This window comes from Rhipicephalus microplus, chromosome 3, assembly GCF_043290135.1.
Source record: "Rhipicephalus microplus isolate Deutch F79 chromosome 3, USDA_Rmic, whole genome shotgun sequence".
Lineage (NCBI taxonomy): Eukaryota > Metazoa > Arthropoda > Arachnida > Ixodida > Ixodidae > Rhipicephalus > Rhipicephalus microplus.
Window position 1 is genome coordinate 17,862,669 of NC_134702.1, and position 23,594 is coordinate 17,886,262.

Genomic DNA, 23,594 nt, shown 5'->3' on the forward strand with positions numbered 1-23,594 from the left:
AAAGAACAGTCTGTGGCCTTCAGCATCGTCATTGGAATCATTATTCCGTTTATGTGAAGTCGTGAGTTGCCTTAACAAGAAAGCTCCGACGCGTGGACTGGAGTACTTTGATGCCAGCCGCGAAGTGCTGGAAGTTGTTGCCGAGATAATACCTCGGTGTGTTTAGAAAGTATGTCGGCATGCATATGGGTAACATCTCGGCAGCAGAACCCAAACCTACGCGGTGCTAGACTCTTCCATGACGCGCCGGGGAGCGTTCGTGTTGAGCTTGCTGACGACTCTACGTCGCAGGACATGCCGGTCGTGCACTTTTGTGTACACTTAACTCGGTCTTGCACTAGCAAATTCCAAGCTGTCCATGAATGCTTCCTAAATGTTAGACTTCGCCGAGCGAAGTCATTGTCGACGGTGCATTGCTTCCTGTGGCACGGATCCTGTACACCTCATAGATTGATCGCCGGTTTTCCACCTTTACATTTCATCTCCCTGATATACTATTTATCGCTCTTAATGGCAGATGTATATTATGTGTTATCTCAGCTTAGTCTAGAGACCCTTAATGTAACGTAAAAGTGCACGCCAATGAGGGGACACGCGCTGAAATATATAAAGACGGCTCTCAGTGAGACAGTGGGTGTGTTTTAAGAGCGAAACTCTTAAACCACGAAATAGAACGTCTGCCATTCACACACACACACACACACACACACACACACACACACACACACACACACACACACACACACACACACACACACACACACACACACACAAAGATTCTATCGCACCGTTCATTTAGCCCAGCGAATGCCAAGCAACGCCCGCCAACGGAAACAGACCGAGTAGTTGTCAACAGAGAGTCAATGATTGATGATTAGTCGTATATAAGTATCGAAACGATTCATCTTAAACGGCCACTCTAATCACAATAGTGTCAGACTCAGTGTTACACAAAATGGGAGTCGGCATCGGCGCCATTTTCGTGACTCATGGGAGAAGCAGTGGATGATATCATGAATGCAATGATAAAATGAATGAAATAAAAAAAAATGTTCAAGCTGGAATATAAACGAAGTATTCCGAGCGTGTGTCAATCGTTGTACCACTGAGCCACGCCCTTGCTTGAAAGCAAGAAAATCATCCTGCACAGTTGTCGTGTCACGCGTCAAGTCAAAATGAAATTCCGCCAGGTAGCAGTGTCAAACCGCACCAGGTATCACAGCATGCGAATCCAATAGCGCAATGAATGCGTGGTATTACGCTGCTCCGCCATAACAAAGCACTCGAAAACAATTCATCATCAGCTGTTTGCATCAGCAAAGGATGCTGCAACGCACGGGTGCGTGTTTCCTTACAGGCACGTGTGTACATCGCCACTCCGCAAACAATAACAAGTGACTCGTGCCTTCAACCAAGAAAGGAGTGTTGTCCTAAGATCTGCGTGGTTGTGCGACTCAAGAGCGGGGCAGGTGAAAGAGATGGCGATTGTTACGGAGGCTCCGATAACGCTATCGCGTACCTCTCTCAAAGGCGATAGCTCCAATTTTTCATACTGCACTTGGCGGCACAAGTCTCCTATTCACACTAAACTAAACGTTGGAGCATTCACGACGAGCTTTTCTTCAATCCCCGCCGCTTAACATATAACGCCTTTCTCCCTCCTTCGTTCATGCAACAGGCAGCGCATCCTTAAACAAGTCAGCACGTTTATTCAAATGAAGCCACAATACACGTCCGGCGCGTCGTCGTCATTTCGCTGCAGGAAACGCCTATACAATGCTGTCCCGCAAATCTCTCGAGTCCTCGAACATTTATTTACTTTGTCTTTCTTGTCCCACGCTCTCACTATTTCTCCACATCGCGGCGAGGAGGTTCTCACTGAACACAGCAGGTCTTGGAAACTGTACAGCCGATGAGGTACTGGAGCCACCAAGCTTGCAAGCTATAGCTATAGGCCGTTCTCCAGTGTGGTCCCCCCTTTCATTCTTCTTTCTTTTCTCTCTCTCCATATGGTGGGGAGGAGGTATTGAACTGTGTGAGAAAGTATAAGCCGTTTTCCAGTGTGGTCCACCCTTTCACTCCTTTTAATCCTTTCTCTCTCTGCATATGGTGGCGAGGAGGTATTTCAGTGAGTGCGAAAGTGTGTAGCCGACTGAGCTTGCAAGCTATAGCTATAAGCCGTTTTCCAGTCTGGTCCCCCTTTCATTCTTCTTTCTTTTCTCTCTCTCCATATGGTGGCGAGGAGGTATTGCACTGATTGAGAAAGTATAAGCCGTTTTCCAGTGTGGTCCACCCTTTCATTCTTCTTTCCTTTTTCTCTCTCCATATCGTGGTGAGGAGGTATTTCAGTGAGCGCGAAAGTGTGTAGCCGACTGGCTACTATAGCTAGCTAGGCTGCTAGCCAGCTATAATGCCCACGCACTCAGTCTGCCCGCGCTGACACGGCAATCGACGCCTGCCTGCTTGCCTGTCCAGTACGCGAGAGCTGGCGAGCAGCAATAGACAACGCGTTATCAGCGGCGCTGATCGTTTAATGGCCCCGGGCTGTTACCAAACTGCCGTATATAAGGGCGACCAGTAATCCGTCTAGGTCCGACCCCCTCACCACCCTCTCCACGTCGCCGCGAAAGCGTCTGTAGCGTGTCACTGCCACTCCTCGGCATTTTTTTTTTTTTCGTTGCTCTCATCCCGCCGTTCACACCTTGATCGTCGCCGTCATTTAGTCTGGAAAGAACGCACCGACTGGGACGATAGCCATGAGCTCCGCCGCAGCGGCCGCCAAGAGCGCGCTGCAATGTTCTGACACTGCCGAGGTCACCCAGGCACTGCTCAATGGATCTGTTGTGGACGACGGCCAACGGAGGCGGCATCATGTGAGTCAATAGGTCAAACTTTATTATACGAGAGGCGGATTGGATGCCATACTACATGTCGCCCATTTATCTTCATTTGCCAAACAGGAAATTCGACTGGGCTTGTTGATATACAAGTCAGTGATGCCAAGTTATTCCTCCCCCCCCCTTTTTTTTTTCTGTTCAGGCAGATTGGAACACAGCGCCACGGTCATTCCCGTTTTCGTGTATTCCCTAGACACTTAAATTTTTTGGAACGGTAACTCTTTATTTGCATACGTATGCAAGTTTATGGTCGACCAACCAAGTTTGTTCCCGAGTGGTTCGGTTTAGAAAGTCTGAAGAGATTGAAGCTTTTCACAATAATAGCTCGATGTTTTTCTTTAATTTCACGTTTTCATATGCGTCTTATTAGACAGGCAGTAGACGTCTACCAGTTTGGGGTTTAGATGTTAAAGAAAGTCGACAGCTCTCAACATTGAAGCATTCTGATTTGCCAGTTGCATGTTCTCCTGTCCTATAGGAATTATATATATCTTTTTTTTATTGGTGTGATAGTTCTCTCGCAACTTCTGGATGAGGGCATTCAGCTTTGATCCACTGCGCTGAAGCAGACAAATGGCGGAAAAAGATCTAAGGTGTGGATTTTCTTGTAGGTCGACTGTCTGGTGTTTTCTTTTTCTTTTATTTTTGTTATTACGCGCATATACCGCTTCGTTCGGAAGGCTGGTCTCTTGAGTTTTCGACTATAGCGTCCGTTACCGAGTCACGAAGTGGACGCAGGGTTGAACATGCAAGCCGTTGTAACCTCGTGTCCTATTACGGCCCGCGATACTCTCGTAGATGTTCCTCAATCACGGCTGCACGTTGACTTCACGCCGTGAACAGCGATTGCGTACTTTGCATTTTCGCGTCGAATAAGGATTTTCCATTGAAATCTCAGCTTACATTGTGACGTAGTCTTGGATGGTGATTTTCCTGACAGTTACTGCCCGATGATGATGATGATGATTTGTGGGGTTTAACGTCCCAAAACCACTATTTGATTATGAGAGACGCCGTAGTGGAGGGCTCCGGAAATTTTGACCACCTGGGGTTCTTTAACGTGCACCCAAATCTGAGTACACGGGCCTACAACATTTCCGCCTCCATCGGAAATGCAGCCGCCGCAGCCGGGAATCGAACCCGCGACCTGCGGGTCAGCAGCCGAGTACCTTAGCCACTAGACCACCGCGGCGGGGCCAGTTACTGCCCGACTTTGAGAGTTTTAACCCAGTGAGATCTTCCCTACGCAACATGTTGAGTGTGTGATTTTACATAGCTGTGTCTACGTTTTAACGACACGACTTATGAGATTGTCTTCTAAAGCGTAACGTAGCCGCCTAATTTCAATGTTCCTGTGCTGCTTTCTTCGCGCTGACCAAGCTGCCATAGCGCATCTCAGAGGCCACGTAGAAATAAGCGTGTGGTTGAGCTCAGCCCCACCAGGTGTCGAAACGATCCTAACCACTCACAATCTTTCGCTAAAATCAATCCATGTTCATTGATTTACCTTGACAGTTACTTGGCACCCTTTTTATAAGTAACTTTACACCATGGTGTGCCGTGTTGAACCCCATGAAATTCTTAACAAGAACTGAAAGATGAATTTATATTTTGTTTTGTTTAGAACTTTTTATCAATATTCGGGAAGCCTCAAGTACGTGCTCGACTGGGTACGATTCGAAATAAACTACAAAGCAGAGCGCGAAAAAAAAAAGACATAACAAACGGAACTCTTCGTCTTTCTTGTCGTGTCTTTGTGTGCTTTTCTTTTGGTTAACCACAATGAACCAGCTCGCCTAGAAAAGCATTCTATTCGACAGGATTTGAAGAGAAACAAGAACGTCACTATGTGTTCGGACCACTAAGAAAAATATTTTCAACTTTTCAACACGCATGCTTTTATAATAATACAAGTTTTAGTTAGTTATGTTCTAATATAATGATAGAAAAAAAGCTACTGCTTTAGCTCGCGACAAGGTGGCCCAAAAATAAAGCGTGCTCTATAGAGAATTCCGGTTCCATATGCTTCGCGCTAAAAGCACTGCGAGCTGTGCTATACAGCGTAGCACGTACACGTGCAGTCGCGTCTCTTCTCCGCCATACCGAGATAGCTTTCTGAATATTCATGAGGCGGTGGTATGCGAACTTGGCCGTAACCACAACGCACCTAAAGCGTATGTGTATCTATCACACTAGTCGGAGATTCGCGAGAAAAAAGAAGGAAAGTTCTCACGACCTTCTTCTTTCGTCGCAGCACGAGAACAGGGAAAAAAATTGCAAAAGAAAAGAAACCTATCCAGTGGAAAGAAAAAAAAAAACGAGAGACGAGAGGTCAGAAAACGAACTGAGCATGCATAAAAACTTACGCTCGCTGTAATATGAACAATGCAGCATTATCTCTAGACGAAGTAGGTCAGCGAGCTGAGGACTTGTGTGCATGTATCCATCCATTTAGCATGCCGGGGGGTGGACCACTCGATTTCGACATTCAAGCAAAAAAAAAAAAGAGCGATTGCGTCGCTTTTCGCTCGGCAGCGCACCAAGGGAGATGAAACGTGCGACTAATCCAAGAGTGGAAGTTTTATTTGTTTCTTTTTCATCTGCATGTGAGCTTGAAGGAAGGTAATTATGCGAAAGATTCGTCGTATGGCCAGGGTCGGGAGAACGGGGCGCGCCAGAAAAGTGAGGCAAACGTTACGTGTCGGCCTGTAAGTATATATGCTGGTTTCGGCCGCAAAGGAACGTGCCGGCGTACTTGTGCCCCGACTGTATGCTGTAATGGGCGCCGTCGTTTAGGGAACATGAACGGAAAGCTAAGCGAGTGAAACGTGGGATAAGCCGAATGAAGTATGGCGACTGTAAGTGGATTAGCAAACGCCATTCGGTTGCGAAACGATGAAAAGACACCATATCATCCGATTGTACTGTCATGGTGACGTGGTATGCGATACGATGTTCAGGAGAGTACGTAGCCAAAATGCGCGTTTAATGCCCAATGTATTTGACGACTGTCATAGGCTAGTCCACCGGAAGAGCTGGGTAGGGGGGGGGGGATGATGTGTTCCGTTTCCCTTACTGATGTTTCGTCTTTGCACGGCGTTCTAATCTTGAAGGCCTCAGTATGAAAGGGTCGGGAAGGAGAGCAAGGGGAGATAGAAACGATAAAAAAGGAAGGAAGGCAGGTTAACCAGATGCTAGTATCCGGTATGCTACCCTACGCTGAAGCCCCGCCGCGGTGGTCTAGTGGCTAAGGTACTCGGCTGCTGACCCGCAGGTCGCGGGATCGAATCCCGGCTGCGGCGGCTGCATTTCCGATGGAGGCGGAAATGTTGTAGGCCCGTGTGCTCAGATTTGGGTGCACGTTAAAGAACCCCAGGTGATCTAAATTTCCGGAGCCCTCCACTACGGCGTCTCTCATAATCAGAAGGTGGTTTTGGGACGCAAACCACACAAATCAATCTAATCAATTACCCTACACTGGAGTTGGGGGACAGGAAGGGGAGCTGCTGCAAAACTTCGCCTCCTCCCCTCTACCCCAACCCCCACTTTAATGAATAACCCTGCGTTTGCCTTTTACTGCTATGACAAAGAACAGCTGATAGAACTAGTAAGGCAGGCATAAATTTTACGAGATAACATATAGAGCGTATCTCAGACGTAACCGATGGCTGATTACAAGGAGTCGGCGTCATAAAAACTGTTTTATATTCTGAACATACGCACACTAGTGATCTCATTCTTCGCGCGTGGCGATAACGAGTGAGCAGAGGAGAAGGCTGCATGAGCACACACTCGTTAATGACGAGATTATCTCTCTTTAATGTAAAAGCGTAGCTGCGATAGCCCGCCGCCATGACAGAAAGTTATAAAGAGAATTGCTTCTGCCGTTAGACGATAGCAGCGCCCTCCAATGAAACCTGTCTCTGTCTTTTTTTTATTTTTTTGCACTTTTCTTCGGAAGAGATGGAGTGTTAAACAGCCAATTTTAGTTTAGCGCTCTATAGTTCACACACAAAAAAATGAAGCAACGAATGAAATGATCCGCCGGAAAAACGCCCACATGTAGTAGCCAATGATGTTTTACGAAAAGCGATAATTAACACATCGAGGGGCAGAGAATCAGAGAGGTAGAGATGATTAGTAAATTTCCGACACCACATAAAACTGTCCAGTGATGCCATAGAATGAGACCTCTTAAGGTCTCATAGAATGAGACCTGTGCCATGCAATGAACCGAGGGTAGGCTGTTGCTAGTCGGAATAAGAAGTCAATATTTTCACAGATAGCCTATGCTTTGGTAGGAACTAAATCCAAGCTATTACCGGTTTTAACTGACAAAAAGCCCCAACTGATTACATAGCATCGCTAAGGCTTAGATGAAATCATGCAAGTTTCGTGCGCTGGGCTGTCCCTTGAGAACTAGAACTCGTCGCTCCCATTCATTCATTCATTCATTCATTCATTCATTCATTCATTCATTCATTCATTCATTCACTCACTCATTCATTCATTCAATCACTCACTCACTCACTCACTCACTCACTCATTCATTCATTCATTCATTCATTCATTCATTCATTCATTCATTAAGAGGGCATGCGACGAGCAACCTATATTCACAGTCATTATTATTCACAGCTTCGTTTATAGTGACTGCCATCGCAATCGATAGCGATAGAGAATATCTGAATGAAAGCAAGTAATTCCACATTGTAAAACAAAAGAATGACATTCGTGCGCTGTGACGTGTGTCGTCTTAATAACAGTAACCATGCTGGTTTAGAACTTCATGCGTGATTATCATAACTTCCAGCTCTCCATCAGCGACGAGCAAAATGCGGTCATTGCCACACACCTTTCCGTATCAAGTCACCTAATGTTCCGGACTCACCCCATCTCGCCTCATTCCTTCGTTCTAGACGCACCTTATCAAGCTACGCAAACACTGCCCATGTGTGTGGTCTAGTTAGCCGAGGAGCGTTGGCCTTAACATGACATGTTCATCCTTATCGCGACGTTATCGCTTTTCAACACCTCGTGTGGGTCATATCGTGTTTATACACTGAGGAAGAGAGACGAGTAGCAGTACGTAATTAAGGTGTCATTTGGTTGTTTCAATGCCATCTTGAAAAAATAAAAAAGATGGTAACGTGTGCTGAAAAAGAGATAAGCAAGCACACCCCGTCTAGGCACTCCGGATGTTCCACGGTTGCTTTCGCTTGGCCGATAACAGGCCAGAGATGATACTGCATCCTCCTTTGCATGTCAACTATGACGTTTTTTTTTGCCGCGTCTTCTTCCAAGTATCTTCAGTTGTGGTCACAACACCTGCAAAAGAAAAAAAAATTGGGGAACCCTTAAGCTTCGCCTTTAATAGTTCAACGCGATAGTGAAATCCGGACCCTATAGTGCACCTTTCAACCGCTAAGTGCATACTTATTGATATGTTTTGTTACATACACACGCATGCACACAAATACGCACACATTAGATTGGACCAGCGCGCGCTATTATCGCCGAATGAGCTCGTTTTCGTCGTCACACCTGTCGAACAAAATGCGTTAAAGAGGCCCTGAAATACTAGAAGAGCATATTGCCTCGCGAGTTTAAACGCCGCAAATTTTTGTAAGAATCCATCCAGTGCGAGTGGAGTTGCAAAGGTTTGTCGCATGCTGCAATTGCATTATCTCTTCTCTCGTCCCGACGAAAGCGCTGGAAGCTAAGCAGGGAGCCTCGTAAGCTTGAGCACTTTTAGGGGCGAAGATCCTTAAAGCGGCACCCGTTTGTCCCTCGTAGTAGTCGTAGTCGTAGTGTGTAACCAGTCTTGCGTTTTGACCTGCAAGGTGGTGCCGTTGGGAGATTTCTCTTGTGCGTTGTTGAACAATGAAAAATTCGCAGCGTGCGCGTTAATTACAAGCCGAATTCTCCTGTCTGACATTCCCCATAGGCAGCCATTGGCATGTACATAGAACACTATCTGACAAGAAAGGGTTGCTACGTTATACTCGCTGGGCGTAACCTCCTTAGTTTTAGAAAGGTTTAGCGAGCGTTGAGCCGCAGTGCCACAAATACAGTGAACTAATATATACCATGAACTCCAGGTGGTTAAAGGTGGGAAGTAGATACGAAGCGCAAGCCGTAAGAAAGTAAAAGCCGAATTCTCCTGTCTCTCATTCCCCATTAGCAGCCATTGGCATGTACATTGAGCGCTATCTGACAAGAAAAAGGTGCTACGTTATACTCGCTGGACGTAACCTCCTTGGTTTTAGAAAGGTTTAGCGAGCGTTGGGCCACAGTGCCATGAATACAGTGAACGAGTATATACCATGGACTCGAGGTGGTTAAAGGTGGGAAGTAGACCCGAAGGGCAAGCCGCAAGAAAGTGTGCGTGTGTCACCTCTCGTTTAGTCCTTGTAATGTCCGCTGGATGGCGGTGCTTCTATATGAGGAATATATGATGAAAAGATGCGAGATGGTGGTACTTGGAGTGTTGAATAGATGGACGAACGGACACACAGACAGATGCATGGACGGACGCACGGATGGCTGCACGGACGGATGGACAAATGGACGGACGCAGGGGCGGATGCATGGATGAACGCAGGGAAGGACGCACATATGGGCGTGCGGACGCATGAACAGACGCACGCATGGACCGGTGGATGGATGCGTGGACGGTCACACAGACGGACGCATGGACGGACGGAAGCAGGAACGAATGGACGGACGGATGCTTCGCCCCACTCTCCATTATACACTCCGTGGATATGCTGCCATTTTTTTTGTTCAAATGCGTGGCTTTTTCAGTGTGATCGCGCGCGCACACGCGGACAAGTAGCGGCCTCCCGCGGCTATCTTGGTAACTTTATTTTTCGGTCACAGACGCACAGACGATTTTTCACTCACAACCAACGGGGCCGACGCCGGCAGTGGGTTTTCTGCGACACGAGCTCTTTAATGCTAAAGCGTTAAAAAACAAGTGCGTGACGTGGTGCGGCGCGCTAGCGGGTATATGGTGGGAACGCAGCTAGCCACAATGTTTTGCCAAAAGAGGTGGATATGGAAGCCCTTCGGCTCGTGACGCTCGAAACCCACTTTGCACGGCGAGAACACCTATAAACGCGGGGCCGCTGGACAGGCGTGCTCTCTCAATAGTTTAATGGAGGAAGTCTGGAGTAATTAGTTAGTGGAAACCCTTAGGTGCCCCACGAAACGCCAGAAGTTTCTGTCGCCGTCTAATGAATCAGTGCGACTGACTCGAAATGTCGATGACGCCATACAAGACGCCCAACATTAACTGAAGCACCACACGAAGTGTTAGAAGAAGAGATTAAGAGTACTTAAGATTAATTGAAAGTAACTGAAAATAATTCACAGAAATTGAAAATGGCGTCGAAGCAGTGCAGTCTCTTTAACTGTGTGTTCGTAGTAGCCGCGCTCCAACTTGCGGTGATGTCAGATTTACGTGATGTATTAGTACACGGCTGCACAGAGCACCGCAAATCCTTCCGCCGTGAATGTCGTTATGTGAGGTACCACGCATTCCACTGTGACTTGTTTTGAGTCACAACGTGCATGAGGTCTCCGACGTGTGCAGGATGACTGTTGCCTGTCGCAGCGCCACAAGTGGAACAGCCAGAAAGCGACTGAGCTCGTCGAAGACAACAAAGAGGAGACAAAGACAAGTATAAAACTCGCAATGAAAACAGCCGGCTCACCGAGGGCGCAGAGCTTGAGCCGCCGGGAGCGTTCATCATCAGCGCGTCACAAAACGTGACACAAATTAAGCGCGATTATGCGGCGCATTTCTCAATCCTCTGTTCGTACGCTAGTGTCTCAAGGTCAGGGACAGAACGCGTGTCCGATTTTGAAGGACGGCAGACGACGCCGCGACTCGCGGATGTTCTGGTGGGCGTGTACACGCCACCGTCACCGCGAATTCAGCCACGTGATAACCTTCATCGCTATTCATAGTTCTGTCAAGAGTGGGCGTTGAGTGGTGCAGCTGGAGCGGAAGGGTTGGCCACGTGGTTTGAGCGACGGGACCGAGTGAGCACAAGAGAGAGAGAGGAGAGAGAGTTGACTGCGTAGAAAGTGGCCAGGATGCGCGTAATCGCGCATACGAGAGCGGAGGACAAAACGAAATGGAAACATTAAGCAACAGTGATGTCAGCTTACGTTTGCTTACACCGTAGTCACACAGCCAGTTTTAGCGAGCAAAAATTTGTGAAGAAACATTTTTTTTCTGTCGCGTTTGCTCTTGCGGTGTCGGCCCTGCACACGACCTTTCGAAGATGAAAAATTCATAGGTGCCGGTCGGCTATTCGTAGCCAATTCAAAAGCTGAAAGGACAAGGACACGAGAGCCTACGAACACAGTGTTTTCCTGGTTCTACTTGTCCTCTACGTTTATTCGCGATTATCTATGAAAGCCAGCGTGTTAGCTGAGAATGTTTCCGGAATGAATTTTTCAGCGCGAGTTAAATAAAAGGAACATAGCAAGTGAAGGGGGGGGGAGCGACGACTGGGCGAGCTAAATTCTAACAACGATGCTTTATTATCGAAAACCAGGTAATGCGTGCACACTGAACCATGTGTGCATATCAAACAGTCGATAGTGCGTAAAGAAATTTTTGTTGCGGTATCTCTTGGCACGTTCGTAAAATTTCATTATTCATCAGCTAACGCGAGCTGTGGTGGCTTATGGATACACGCTTCCTAAAGCGCAGCGAAGTGTTAAGCTTCTATCATCCCTCTAGCAAGTTCGCAGCTAACACTACCACTCGTCTGGAATATTCGTTGGGCTCGGTGGATGTGCCTCAAACGTCAATAGCGGGCTGTGCCAATAAGACGTTCATGTTAAAGCGTGAGACTCAGGTAGGGGTGCGGCGATGGCGTAGTGGTTAGAGCATCCGCCTCGAATGCAAAAGTTACGTGGCTCAAATCCCGGTGCCGCGATTTCCCAACTGGATAAAAAAAAAATCCGCGTGGTGATGGAGCTTCATTAAGAGGCCTGGGGTGCGGCCTCACTGGTAACCACCGCCGGGAACGCACTCCCTCACCAGAGAAGGATTGACCACCCTGGTGCAGTATCTGGCCACTACTTCCCACATGCATAAGTCAAATAACTCACGGCCCTCAGTCCCCAGCAGCTGCGAAGCAAGTGACCACGGCGGCGGCCAGATCTGCAACGCAGCAGAGGGTGCTAAGAATCTCTGGATCCGGACAGGCCGCCATTGGAACCTGAACTTGGCAACGTTTAACGCTAGAACACTATCTAGTGAGGGAAGTCTAGCTGTACTATTCGAGGAGCTAGAGGGTGTTAAATGGGATATAATAGGGCTCAGTGAGGTTGGGAGGACAGATGAGGCCTATACGGTGCTACAGAATGGGCACGTCCTTTGCTGTCGAGGCCTGGCAGACAGAAGAGAACTGGGAATGGGGTTCCTAATTCACAGAAACATAGCTGGCAACATAGAGGAATGCTATAGCATTATTGAAAGGGTGGTAGGTATCGTAATTAAACTGGATAAAAAATACAAGATGAAGGTGGTACAGGCTTAGGCGCCTACATCCAGCCATGATGACGCTTCAGTTGAAAGCTTCTATGAAGACGTGGAATCGGCAATGAGTAAGGTAAAAACACAGTATACTATAGTGATGGGCGACTTTAATGCAAAGGTAGGGAAGACGCAGGCTGGAGACCAGGCAGTAGGAGATTATGGCATCGGTACTAGAAACGCCAGGGGAGAACTACTAATAGAATTCGCAAAACGAAATAATTTACGGATTTTGAATACCTTCTACCGAAAATGAGGAAACCGCAAGTGGACATGGAGGAGCCGTATAGGTGAAAATAAGAATGAAATAGACCTTATAATGAGTGCACACCCAGGAATCGTGCAGGATGTGGAAGTGGTTGGCAATGTATGATGCAGTGACCATAGAATGGTGTGGTCTCGAATTCGCCTAGACTTGAAGAAGGAACGACAGAAAATGATACGCAAGAAGTCAATCAATGAGCTAGCACTGAGAGGGAAAGTACAGGAATTCAGAGTGTCGCTTCAGAACAGGTACTCGGCTCTTAGTGAGGAAACCAACCTTAGCATAGATACAATGAATGATATTCTGATGAGTACAATTATGGAGTGTGCAGTGGAAGTTGGAGGCAAGGTAGTTAGACAGGACACTGGCAAGCTTTTCCAGGAAACGAAGATTCTAATTAAGAAGCGTCAAATCATGAAAGCCTAAAGTACAACAGACAAAATAGAACTGGCAGAACTTTCAAAGTTGATTAATAGGCGTAAGGTATGCGATGTAAGAAGGTATAACATGGAGAGAATTGAACACGCTCTGAAAAACGGAGGAAGCGTCAAAGCAGTGAAGAGGAAACTTGGGATAGGCAAAAATCAGATGTATGCACTAAGGGACAAACAAGGCAAAATAACTACCAATATGGATAGGATAGTTAAAATAGCGGAGGAGTTTTACAGAGATCTGTAGAGTAGCGGAGACAACCACGACCCTAATACTATAAGAACTAGCAGTAACCCAAATGACACCCCACCAGCAATGATAGAAGAAGTCAGAAAAGCTTTAGAGCGCATGAAAAGAGGCAAAGCTGCTGGTGAGGATCAGGTAACATCAGATCTGCTGAAAGATGGAGGACAGATTGTGTTAGAAAAACTAGCCACCCTGTTTACGAGGTGTCTCCTGATGGGAAGAGTACCAGAGTCTTGGAAGAACGCTAACATCATCTTAATACATAAGAAAGGAGATGAAAAGGACTTGAAGAATTACAAGTCGATCAGCTTGCTCTCTGTAGTATACAAGCTATTTACAAAGGTAATTGCTAACAGAGTAAAGAAAACATTAGAATTCAATCAACCAAAGGAACAAGCAGGATTTAGAACAGGCTACTCAACAATCGACCACATTCATATTATCAATCAGGTAATAGAGAAATGCTCAGAATATAACCCACCACTATACATAGCCTTCATGGATTACGAGAAAGCATTTGATTCAGTAGAAATATCAGCTGTCATGCAGGCACTGCGGAATCAGGGCGTCAATGAAGTATATATGAACATCCTGGAAGAAATCTACAGGGGATCAACTGCTACCATAGTGCTTCATAAAGAATGCAACAGAATACCAATCAAGAAGGGTGTAAGGCAGGGGGACACAATCTCCCCAACGATATTTACTACGTGCTTACAGGAGGTTTTCAGATGCCTAGAATGGGAACAGTTAGGTGTAAGAGTTAATGGAGAGTATCTCACTAACCTGCGCTTCGCCAATGACATTGCATTGCTAAGTAGCTCAGGGGACAAATTGCAACTCATGATTACGGAGTTAGACAAGGAGAGCAGAAAGGTGGGTCTTAAAAATTAATCTGCAGAAAACGAAAGTAATGTACAACAACCTCGTAAAAGAGCAGTGCTTCGAGACAGGTAATGGTGCACTTCAAGTTGTAAAAAAATATGTCTACTTAGGGCAGGTAATAACCGCGGAGCTGATCCACGAGATTGAAGTAACTAGAAGAATAAGAATAGGGTGGAGCACATTTGGCAAGCACTCTCAAATTATGACAAGTAGATTGCCGCTATCTCTCAAAAGGAAGGTATATAACAGCTGTATCTTGCTGGTACTTAGCTACGGAGCAGAAACCTTGAGACTTACAAAGAGGGTTCAGCTTAAATTGAGGATAACGCAGCGAGCAATGGAAAGAAAAAGGGTAGTTGTAACCTTAAGAGACAAGAAGAGAGCAGAGTGGATTAGGGGACAAACGGGGGTTAAGGATATCATAGTTGAAATAAAGAAGAGAAAATGTACATGGGCCGGGCATGTAGCGCGTAGACAGGATAACCGCTGGTAATTAAGGGTAACAAACTGGATTCTCAGAGAAGCGAAGCGGGTTAGGGGGAGACAGAAGATTAGGTGGGCAGATGGGATTAAGAAGTTTGCGGGTATAAATTGGCAGCAGCAAGGACAGGACCGGGTTAACTGGCGGAACATGGGAGAGGCCTTTGTCCTGCAGTGGACGTAGTTAGGCTGCTGCTGCTGCTGCTGCTGCTGCTGGTGATGATGATGATGATGCGAGAATCGGGTATTTTATCAAACGCGAAAACTGGCAGTCGGTGGCGTCGGCGTCGACTCGAGCGACGCGAAATGATCACCATCACGTGATGATATCACTACACAAGAGCATGACGTCACCGATCACCGAGTATTGTGACGTGATCATTACATCACTAACATGCCATATAACGTGACGTCACGTGACGACGTTATCACGTGACATCGTCACTTGGTGAATGGTGGGCCAATCACGGAGGCCGTGCAAGACGTGACGAGATGCAGAAAGCTTGCATTGTTTCTGATCTTGAAGGCAATGAAAAAACACGTTTCGTGCAGGACGCTTTTGGAGGGAGCCAGGGAATGGTTAATACAAAGACTGAAATAGAGAAAAAAAAAAGATGGATTTCGCTTTCAAGCAGTCGTATACGCGAATGCGTCAGCGACGTTGCAAGTTTTTTTTTTTTTTTTTGACGTCAGACATGTTGTGCTTCGCTTTCTCTTATGTCATTCCGCCTTCTTGGCTGTGCAACTCTGTGTGTGGTACCCAGGCAACGTGTTGCGCTTGAGCGCGAAATACAGACAATCGCGCTGATGAGAGACGGCTGAGGTTGGAATAGGAGGTGGTGGTTCTCCGAATCAATTGCTCGCGTGGTAGGAACCTTCCCAACGCGGAAATTATGTCACGAGGAAGGCTCGAGGGAACGTAAAGATAAAGAAAAGCAAAGAAATGCTGCCGACATTGACGGAGTGCGGTGGCGGCGGACTGTGTTTATCTCGTTCCGTCTGTGCGCATTTGTTTGTGTGGAGCGCATGTGTGCACGCGATGCAACAGCGGAAAAAACAGACACACCCCGGCCTATCAATCGTGATTCTATCTGTCTTATCTCTTATATCCTGCGTCTTTATTTGCTCTTGGAGACTTGACAAGCGATTCCTGGCACATTGTCAGCCCGCCAGCTAATCATATAAGGGTGAGAGAGCAACACACTCTTTCGTAAGAAGGGCCTAATGTAAAGACATGTGACTTACAAGAGAACCTATGTGCACCTCGACAGATAAGTCTCGTTATGTGGGCATAAACGTCACTTAGAACAGCAATAGTAGAACGACACATGGCTGTCGACTCTGGCTATGAGAGTGTAGTGATGCGGTCAAACTAAGAAGACGCACGAAGCGACACTGTGTAGAAAGATTTCACCCCTCCCCCCCTCGATCGAGTCCGAAAGGAAACTAGCTTTGCGATTTGAATAGGTGTGCGCAGGGATCGCCTTCAGGAGGGGAAGGGGGATCGTCGCAAAGGCTTTCTCCCTATTATGTATGGGGCTGACATTGCACCCTTCCCCTAGTCACAGCGCACCCTCACCGTTTTGTCAATGTACGCATCTGCTTCTGAGCCCTTCCTCCTAAAAGCCTAGGGAGGCAGCCCCCCCCCCCCCCCGCCCACCTCTTCTGCACCCCAATGGAGATTGGGGCCAAAAATATGCATGGAATCGTGAAGAGCTTTTCACAGTGACCTGCCTTTGGTCCTAAGCTTTCCGGAGGTAAAGGTTGGAAGTAAGCAGTTCTTGAAACACGCACCACATCAGTTGTGATTGGCCGCCAGTATCGTCAAAACCTTGCGTGGAATCCAATCGTGACCTTTCTCGTGGAATCGCGGAAAAAGCCACGTAAAATTGTCTTTTATTAGCAGTGGGTGGCATGTTCCGTAATATTATCATGATTTTGGCGAACAAAACCACCAAATATATAATTTTTCCAGGTGCTGAGTTCAAGGCCTTGGGTCAGTGCTCGAACAAAGCGACCTCCGTGGCGCCTGTGTGTACACATTTCAGTGTACGCGACGGCACGATGCTTGACATTGACAGGTCTATATAGCCGCTCGACGCCGATGGCACGCCAGGGGTCGTAGAGATAAAGTGGGTATACTTTCCTCGTAAAGTTGACTTCCTTCCTGTGATGACCCCGAGAACGTGCTAGGTCGCCATTCACCATATGGTGTGCTTTATAACTGTGCGCCCACGTCAGTTCAATATAAACAAGTCTATACGGAGCTTCCAGCTCTGTGGAGCTTCCAGCTATATGGAGGATGAGCTTCCGTATAGAACACAATCCGGCATACGGCTCCGGCAAGCGAAAATGCTTTTGAATAACAGTTATTATTTGCCACTGTAGCTTAGCCAAGTTTCTCAGTTTCAGTGTGATTCATGACACCACCCAACCGACAGTATACCAGTAAGCGTCCCCAGCTGTACGTCTCAGAATGGGTACCAGAAGGGTGTATCACTTTGCTATGACGTTCATCTGTTTATAGTTTCTGCAAAAATATCAAGTTCACCGAGACTCGATCATCATAATCCTATTGGTACGATACATTTAAAGGGTATAGTCGTTCATGTTATGTACTTGAAAACCGAGACTTTGTTAATCTGATCACAAAGACACAGGCGCACAGCCACGCACACTTGGCGGGTGTCATGTGAACAATGTGGTTCCGTTTAGTCCCCTCGTTCAGATGGACACATACTTCCTGTTTGCTGAACGTATGAGAAATGCTCAGATAATCTCATCGCTGAAATCAGGTGCACTGAACCGCAGGGCATAACCTCGCATTGCTTTTTCATCTTTGGTTGCAAGCTGGTGAGGCGGAGGTCGAAGCGTGTCATTCATTCATTCATTCATTCATTCATTCATAGTCGCTTACGAGGCCGCAGTGTATCGTCCATACACATGGTCAGTCTCCACCAAACCATATATGCAAGAGAGGGTCAACAGTCTTACGGCAGTTTAAGATTTCTACTGCATTCAGTTAGAGACATATATTCTTTAAGAAAATGCTAAATATGCAAGTGGTGGTCGATCATTATGACGCGTGCGCCGATAATTGTGTAACAGCAAAGCACATCCATGCACAAAAACACACATGGTAAACTGTTTATAGTGTTTCGTTAAGGTACATGGACTGCAAGAACGTCAGAAGCGCCAAACGCACATTTCGTGCTTTGCCTGGCCAGTAATATGCTGCACCATAACGTATGAGCTTATTTTATCATGTTCAGTTTTGTGCACTGGAAAGGTTTCGCTCTATCACTATATACACTAGAGGAATTAAGAGTCATTTGATTGTTTTCTACGGCTTCACTTGTCATGTACATTGCTCTCTTTCGGGAGACACAGGAACACTTTTTGAAAATGTTTGCAACTCTCTCCGGGGAGTCGTGGCAGCCAGCAGAGAGTTTATGTGTCCGTATAGTGAGAGTCATGCACGTGGAAAATGAAGAGTCATCAAAAAACAACGACAAAATTTTATATTTTCTGTCTGCAGGATCGATTTATTGGGTAATTCGGAACGACGTGCTTTAGCACGTTGCGGGTCGTTCCCATGTCGGAACAAAAAGACGAAGTCTCTGCTGCGTCGCGGGCCTGTCGGGCTGTCCATAATTGTTGTTCAAGTCCTGAACAGGTCGTTGTAGCCGCTCGATTTGATAGTCATATCCGGAACCCGGAGGAAGTCTATTATAGGAATGAAGGAGTCTAAAAGAATATTCCACCAGCCCGAAACGTGCGCAGCGGTTGCATTCACTATACTTATGAACGCACGTGGTTCAATGCTTCACAGGAGAACGTACGTGGTTGCCTTTCTTTACGTGTCATGACGACATCGCAAGCCGTTCGTTCTCTATTTTTTTGTAATGACTGCGCTCGATGTGCACGTAAAAAGAATAGGCTAACACTGTCTGTAGATGGTCGCGCGGTTCCAGAGGAAAAAAAGTTTAGCAACCTCGCGACTTTCGATGATGGATTCGTCTTGGAAGACGTGTGCGATGGCGGATTGGCGCCTGCCCCCCGGAAGGTCAAAAAGGGCGGAGATGGCGTCGTCCTTAACGAAACCTTTCCTTTCACCGATTTCAGTTGTGTCGCTTTCTCGAAAAAGAGAGACAGAGAGATGGTGGGGGACTTGCCCCCCGCTGTTCTCCTCGTCGAACCCACCCCCTTTTTTTGCGGCAGCCTTTCGTACTCTTTTGTCTTTCCAAACTTTCGCGCGGTCAGTCAACGGGGTGCCGTACCGCTGCTAGCACGTACCCATCCACCTCCGCTCCACATGCTTCTCCTCTTCTTACGCTATCCGCCCACACAATCCTTAGCGCAGCGCCTCAGCATCGGAAAGAAATCACAATAATCTCCGACTTCTCACCTGTGGCGCTTTTTTTTTTCTGTTGAAAGGCGTCCAAGTTCTGACGTGGATTCACCTTTGAGGGGGCGGAGCTCCACGTTTGAGTTTTTTACGATCGCACACTACAGCGCTTTTTTTTTCTCCTTTTTTTCACGCAACTTGTGCCCCGCAGTTCGACAGACGTCAAAGAAACAAACTGGCACCTCGGAGTTTCTCTGTCGTCAACTTTTTCTTGAATTTTCGTTGTTTGATGGAAGCCTTCCATCTTCACAGGCGCGCTACGTGAATGCAGACACTGCACAGAACGAGAAAAATTCAGCGCCTTATAGTGACAGCAAACTATCTCGTAATTAGCGCAAACTACCACGCAAGCTAACGACATGTCATGTATTTTTCCACTCCGTGCGGTATCTCTGTCCAATTAGCGCACCTCTAAAGATGAATAAACACCAAATAGCCAACACAATTGGCTTTCTCTTAATTTATTTTTTTTGCCGAGAAGTTTCCACAAGCTGACTGTATACCTTTCCTGAAATCCTTTCCTCGTTCTTAAACTTGGAACATTTTCTAGTTTTATACATTGTAATTCTTCGGAATTGACGTCCCAAAACGACCGTGTGATCATGAGAAACGCCATAGTGGAATACTCCGGAAATTTTGACCACCTGGGGTTCTTTAACGGGCACCTAAGTCAACGCACACGGGCTTCAAGCGTTTTCGCTTCCATCGAAAATGCAGCCGCCGTGGCCGCGATTCAATCCCGCGACCTCCGGGTCAGTAGCCGAGTGCCTTAGCCGCTGAACTACTGTGGTGGGTATCGTTTTTAACATTAAAGCGCAACATGAATTTTTACAGTATACTATCCAAATGTTCGATGATAAGAAGCTGTTCGTATACCGACAGCTTTTCTTTTTGTCTTGAATGCTCTACAGAGCTTTCCAAACAGAAACAGGCGCAGTGAGCGAGGTAACAATAATTATAAATTTTAACAAATCTAGATCAAACAATCACCTCATCATATATGATAGTCAATTTTTTGCACAGACCTCAGGAAAAGAGACGGATAACAAAATTGCATATTCAACGGTGCTGTTACGGTATTTGATGGTCATTTCAATCAAATGACGTGCGTCACTAAAGTGAATTAACACTTTACGTCTGAGTGAAGGCTCAATATATGACAACGTCCTACCCTCATATTCTAGAATGTCCCTCCACTCAGCGCTTCACCTTCACTTGAGAAGGCCGATGGGAGCGCCGTCTCTAGGCAGGGAAAGTCACTGCATATCAGCGATAATCTGCCGCGATTCTTGAGTAGCGCAGCGTCACTTTCAGCCGAGCAGTGGCGCAGTGCTCAACTCTGTCAAGTGAAGGGTGAAGGTCGAGTCGAGGAGCATTTGTGAATACGGGGGTTAAACAACTATACTATCAACAGCCATAGCCTACTTACCGTGAAATTAAGGTAAATGCACGAGAACAAATGCGCCACAGTATAGGACGTTCGCAAAATGATACCGATGGCGTCGGACAAACCTACAATTAATCCCTAGTAATAAATCTACCTGCACTAAATAAACAACTCTCCGTCATCAAGAGATGTAATAAAATGCACCCGATGTTATTATGGGGACGCAAGTGGTCAAAAATTCAATTTTCGCCTAGTTAAATCGGCAAGGTCGTGTCATGTAGCGGGCACCAGCTGAGCAATCATCGCTGAAATTTTGAAGACCGCGGTTAAAAATTGTTCGATGGCTGTTGTTCCCGCTGTGGCTTCCGCTACTTTCCCTCTGCTACCGCACATCAAAGCTGGGCAGCGTTATGCATGGCAACAGACATCACACGTTCCGTTGAGGTGGGTAATTTGAAAACCCGATGCGGACCACTAAAACGCAATTTTATTTCAAATTAAGCACTTCCTTGGCACAAAAGTAACACTACGAGGTGTCTGGGCTGCTATTTCAACACTCAACGTTGACTTCATAGTTGCCTTTAATGTCCCTTTAAATACACCCCGAGAAAAAAAAAAGTACAAGTTACGAAGGCGTTCGAAAGTGTTATGATTGGCGTAAACTGAGCAGGACAAAAAAGTATGGACAAAAAATAAAGTAAAAGAAAGTATGGACTTAGCTTTGATAGGTTAAATTGGGGTTGTTAATCTGGTGATAACCCTGCGAATTCAGTGAGGAGAAAGGAGGAAGAAAAAGTAAGCGGTAGGTCAGGTAGGTTAGCCAGTTCTTAGACCGACTGGCTACCCTGTACTGTTGAAGAGGCTAATGGGAAAAAAAGATGATAGAGAAGAGGTGTTACAAAGATAGAGAGAGAGAGAGCACAAAAGATAGTGAAAGATAAAAGCAATATTAAAGAGAATACGACAGTAAAGTCTGTCTCTAAGGGATTCAGTAGTTAGGATCACTCGCTGATGTACACAACAGCCCAGTTCTTGGGTCAATGCTAACTTAAAATACTTACCCTTCTAGACGCTGCTCGCCGAAATCTCGAGTGTAAATATTCTGCCAACCTTATCCTCCTTTAGCTGATGGATAGGCACTTCGTATGTCATTCGTCACTGACAGGAAAGCGTTAACAAAGAAAAAGAAAAACACTTTGCGTGCTTGCATGAATCCTGGAAAGAATTTCCCATTGTTTTTAGAACCATGGTGCTCAACTGCGGGATCAGTTGTCTGAACGTTATTGATGTGATATCAAACGGATATGTTACTAAATTTAGATAGTTGACGGTATTATTTCTCGTATCTATAATCATAGATACATTGATTATGCGAGTGGAGGAACCGAAGCCCGAACTTTCAGTTTTTTAACTATTACGTCTAAACTTGTCTTACATGCATGCATGCATGCATGCAGACAGACAGACAGACAGACAGACAGGCACATACACATACACACATACACACATACACACATACACACACATACACATACACACACATACATACACATACACACACATACACACACATACACACACATACACACACACACACACACATACACACACACACACGCACGAACAGAAATGTGCCCGGGAATGGCGAAGCATGGCATCTCGATACAAAAAGAAATGCTCATCAAAGCTGCTGGAATCTTCAAGGTGGCAAGCTGTCACGAAATTGAGCAATCATCATCGCAGCCATCCTCTTATCTCTTCCCGCCACCACATCCTCCCCTCCCCGCCTCCACCACCTAATCGCGGCCGCTATCTCATCAAGGTGGAAAACACGGCCCCTGTTTGCCCATTTTTGCTGTCTCTACCTTGGGCTTTCGTCACAGACACACACTTCTCGCGCAATTTTCTTTATTTCTCTTTAGCCGAGACTGTTGTGTCAGCTGAGAAAGAAAAGAATTACATGAAAAAGAAACGTCCTCATCGTGTCCCGTTTGTTGGCGAAGAGGCGCGAGTGTGCCGTCGTGTTATTGTTATGACCCTGAGATGACGGGACGAGGAGTGACAAGGAGAGGCGCGCCGCACGAGCACGCGCCATCTATGGCGGTAAAAAAGATGGGAGCCTATTTGTTTACGAATGAACGGGGATGTCTGCGTGAGAATGTATACCAGAGAAGTACACGTAAGCTGTCTGATCCGCGTCTGAAAGTTCTAGCTCGCTTCGGGGATCGTAAAAAAAACAAAACAAAAAATCCTCAGATAGAAGCGAGAAGTGTGACAGGCTGCTAAACCATGCCAAGAATGAGTGTCTACACAAAAGGCCGTAAAAGGAACAACGCTTTAGCAGCGGTTCATGGACGACAAGACACCACAGTAGTATGCAAAATTAGACGTGTGGGGGAACGTGGGGCTAGTTGGAACTTCGAACACCCCAGTTTCCCGAGCGAGAACAAAAAGAAAGAAAAAAAGACTTAAAGGGTTATGGCAAAAATTTTGTTTAACGTTTCTCGTTTTTCTTTTAGCTGCAGTGTATCACCGAGGGCCTATTAGTCATAACACGATAGATGGCTTACTGCAGCACTCGTTTGATTGATTGATATGTGGGGTTTAACGTCCCAAAACCACCATATGATTATGAAGACGCCGTAGTGGAGGGCTCTGGAAATTTCGACCACCTGGGGTTCTTTAACCTGCACCCAAATCTGAGCACACGGGCCTACAACATTCCCGCCTCCATCGGAAACGCAGCCGCCACAGCCAATATTCGATCCCACGACCTGTGGGTCTGCAGGCGAGTACCTTAGCCACTACAGACCACCGCGGCGGGGCAACTGCAGCACCCGTGGCGATATTTAAATACAGTCTGTCTTATCAAGCCCCCTCACTTTCGGTTTGGGAGTGCTCCGATAAGTAGAAGCTGCTGGTGCATCTAACGCCATTTAGTGTGTGAAACGGCACGTGGAACTATGAGTCCATGGACTCCGACATTTATTCTGGCAGCGCGCATTTTCGGGGGCCATGGTTACCCAGTCCGCGTG

General features: G+C 46.5%; 1 protein-coding gene across 3 annotated transcripts in view; it reads left to right on the top strand.

Moving 5' to 3' along the window:
- Nucleotides 1-23,594, top strand: part of LOC119181253 (cationic amino acid transporter 4) — a 122,779-nt gene that overhangs the window by 23,349 nt on the left and 75,836 nt on the right. The window contains exon 1 of one of the 3 annotated variants that reach the window (XM_037432456.2): nt 2,437-2,873. The exons of the other annotated variants lie outside the window; for them this stretch is intronic. Coding sequence (XP_037288353.2) covers nt 2,757-2,873 — 117 coding nt within the window. The 5' untranslated portion in view covers nt 2,437-2,756. Of the gene's footprint in view, nt 1-2,436; nt 2,874-23,594 lie in introns of those variants that run through there. 3 annotated transcript variants of the gene reach the window in all.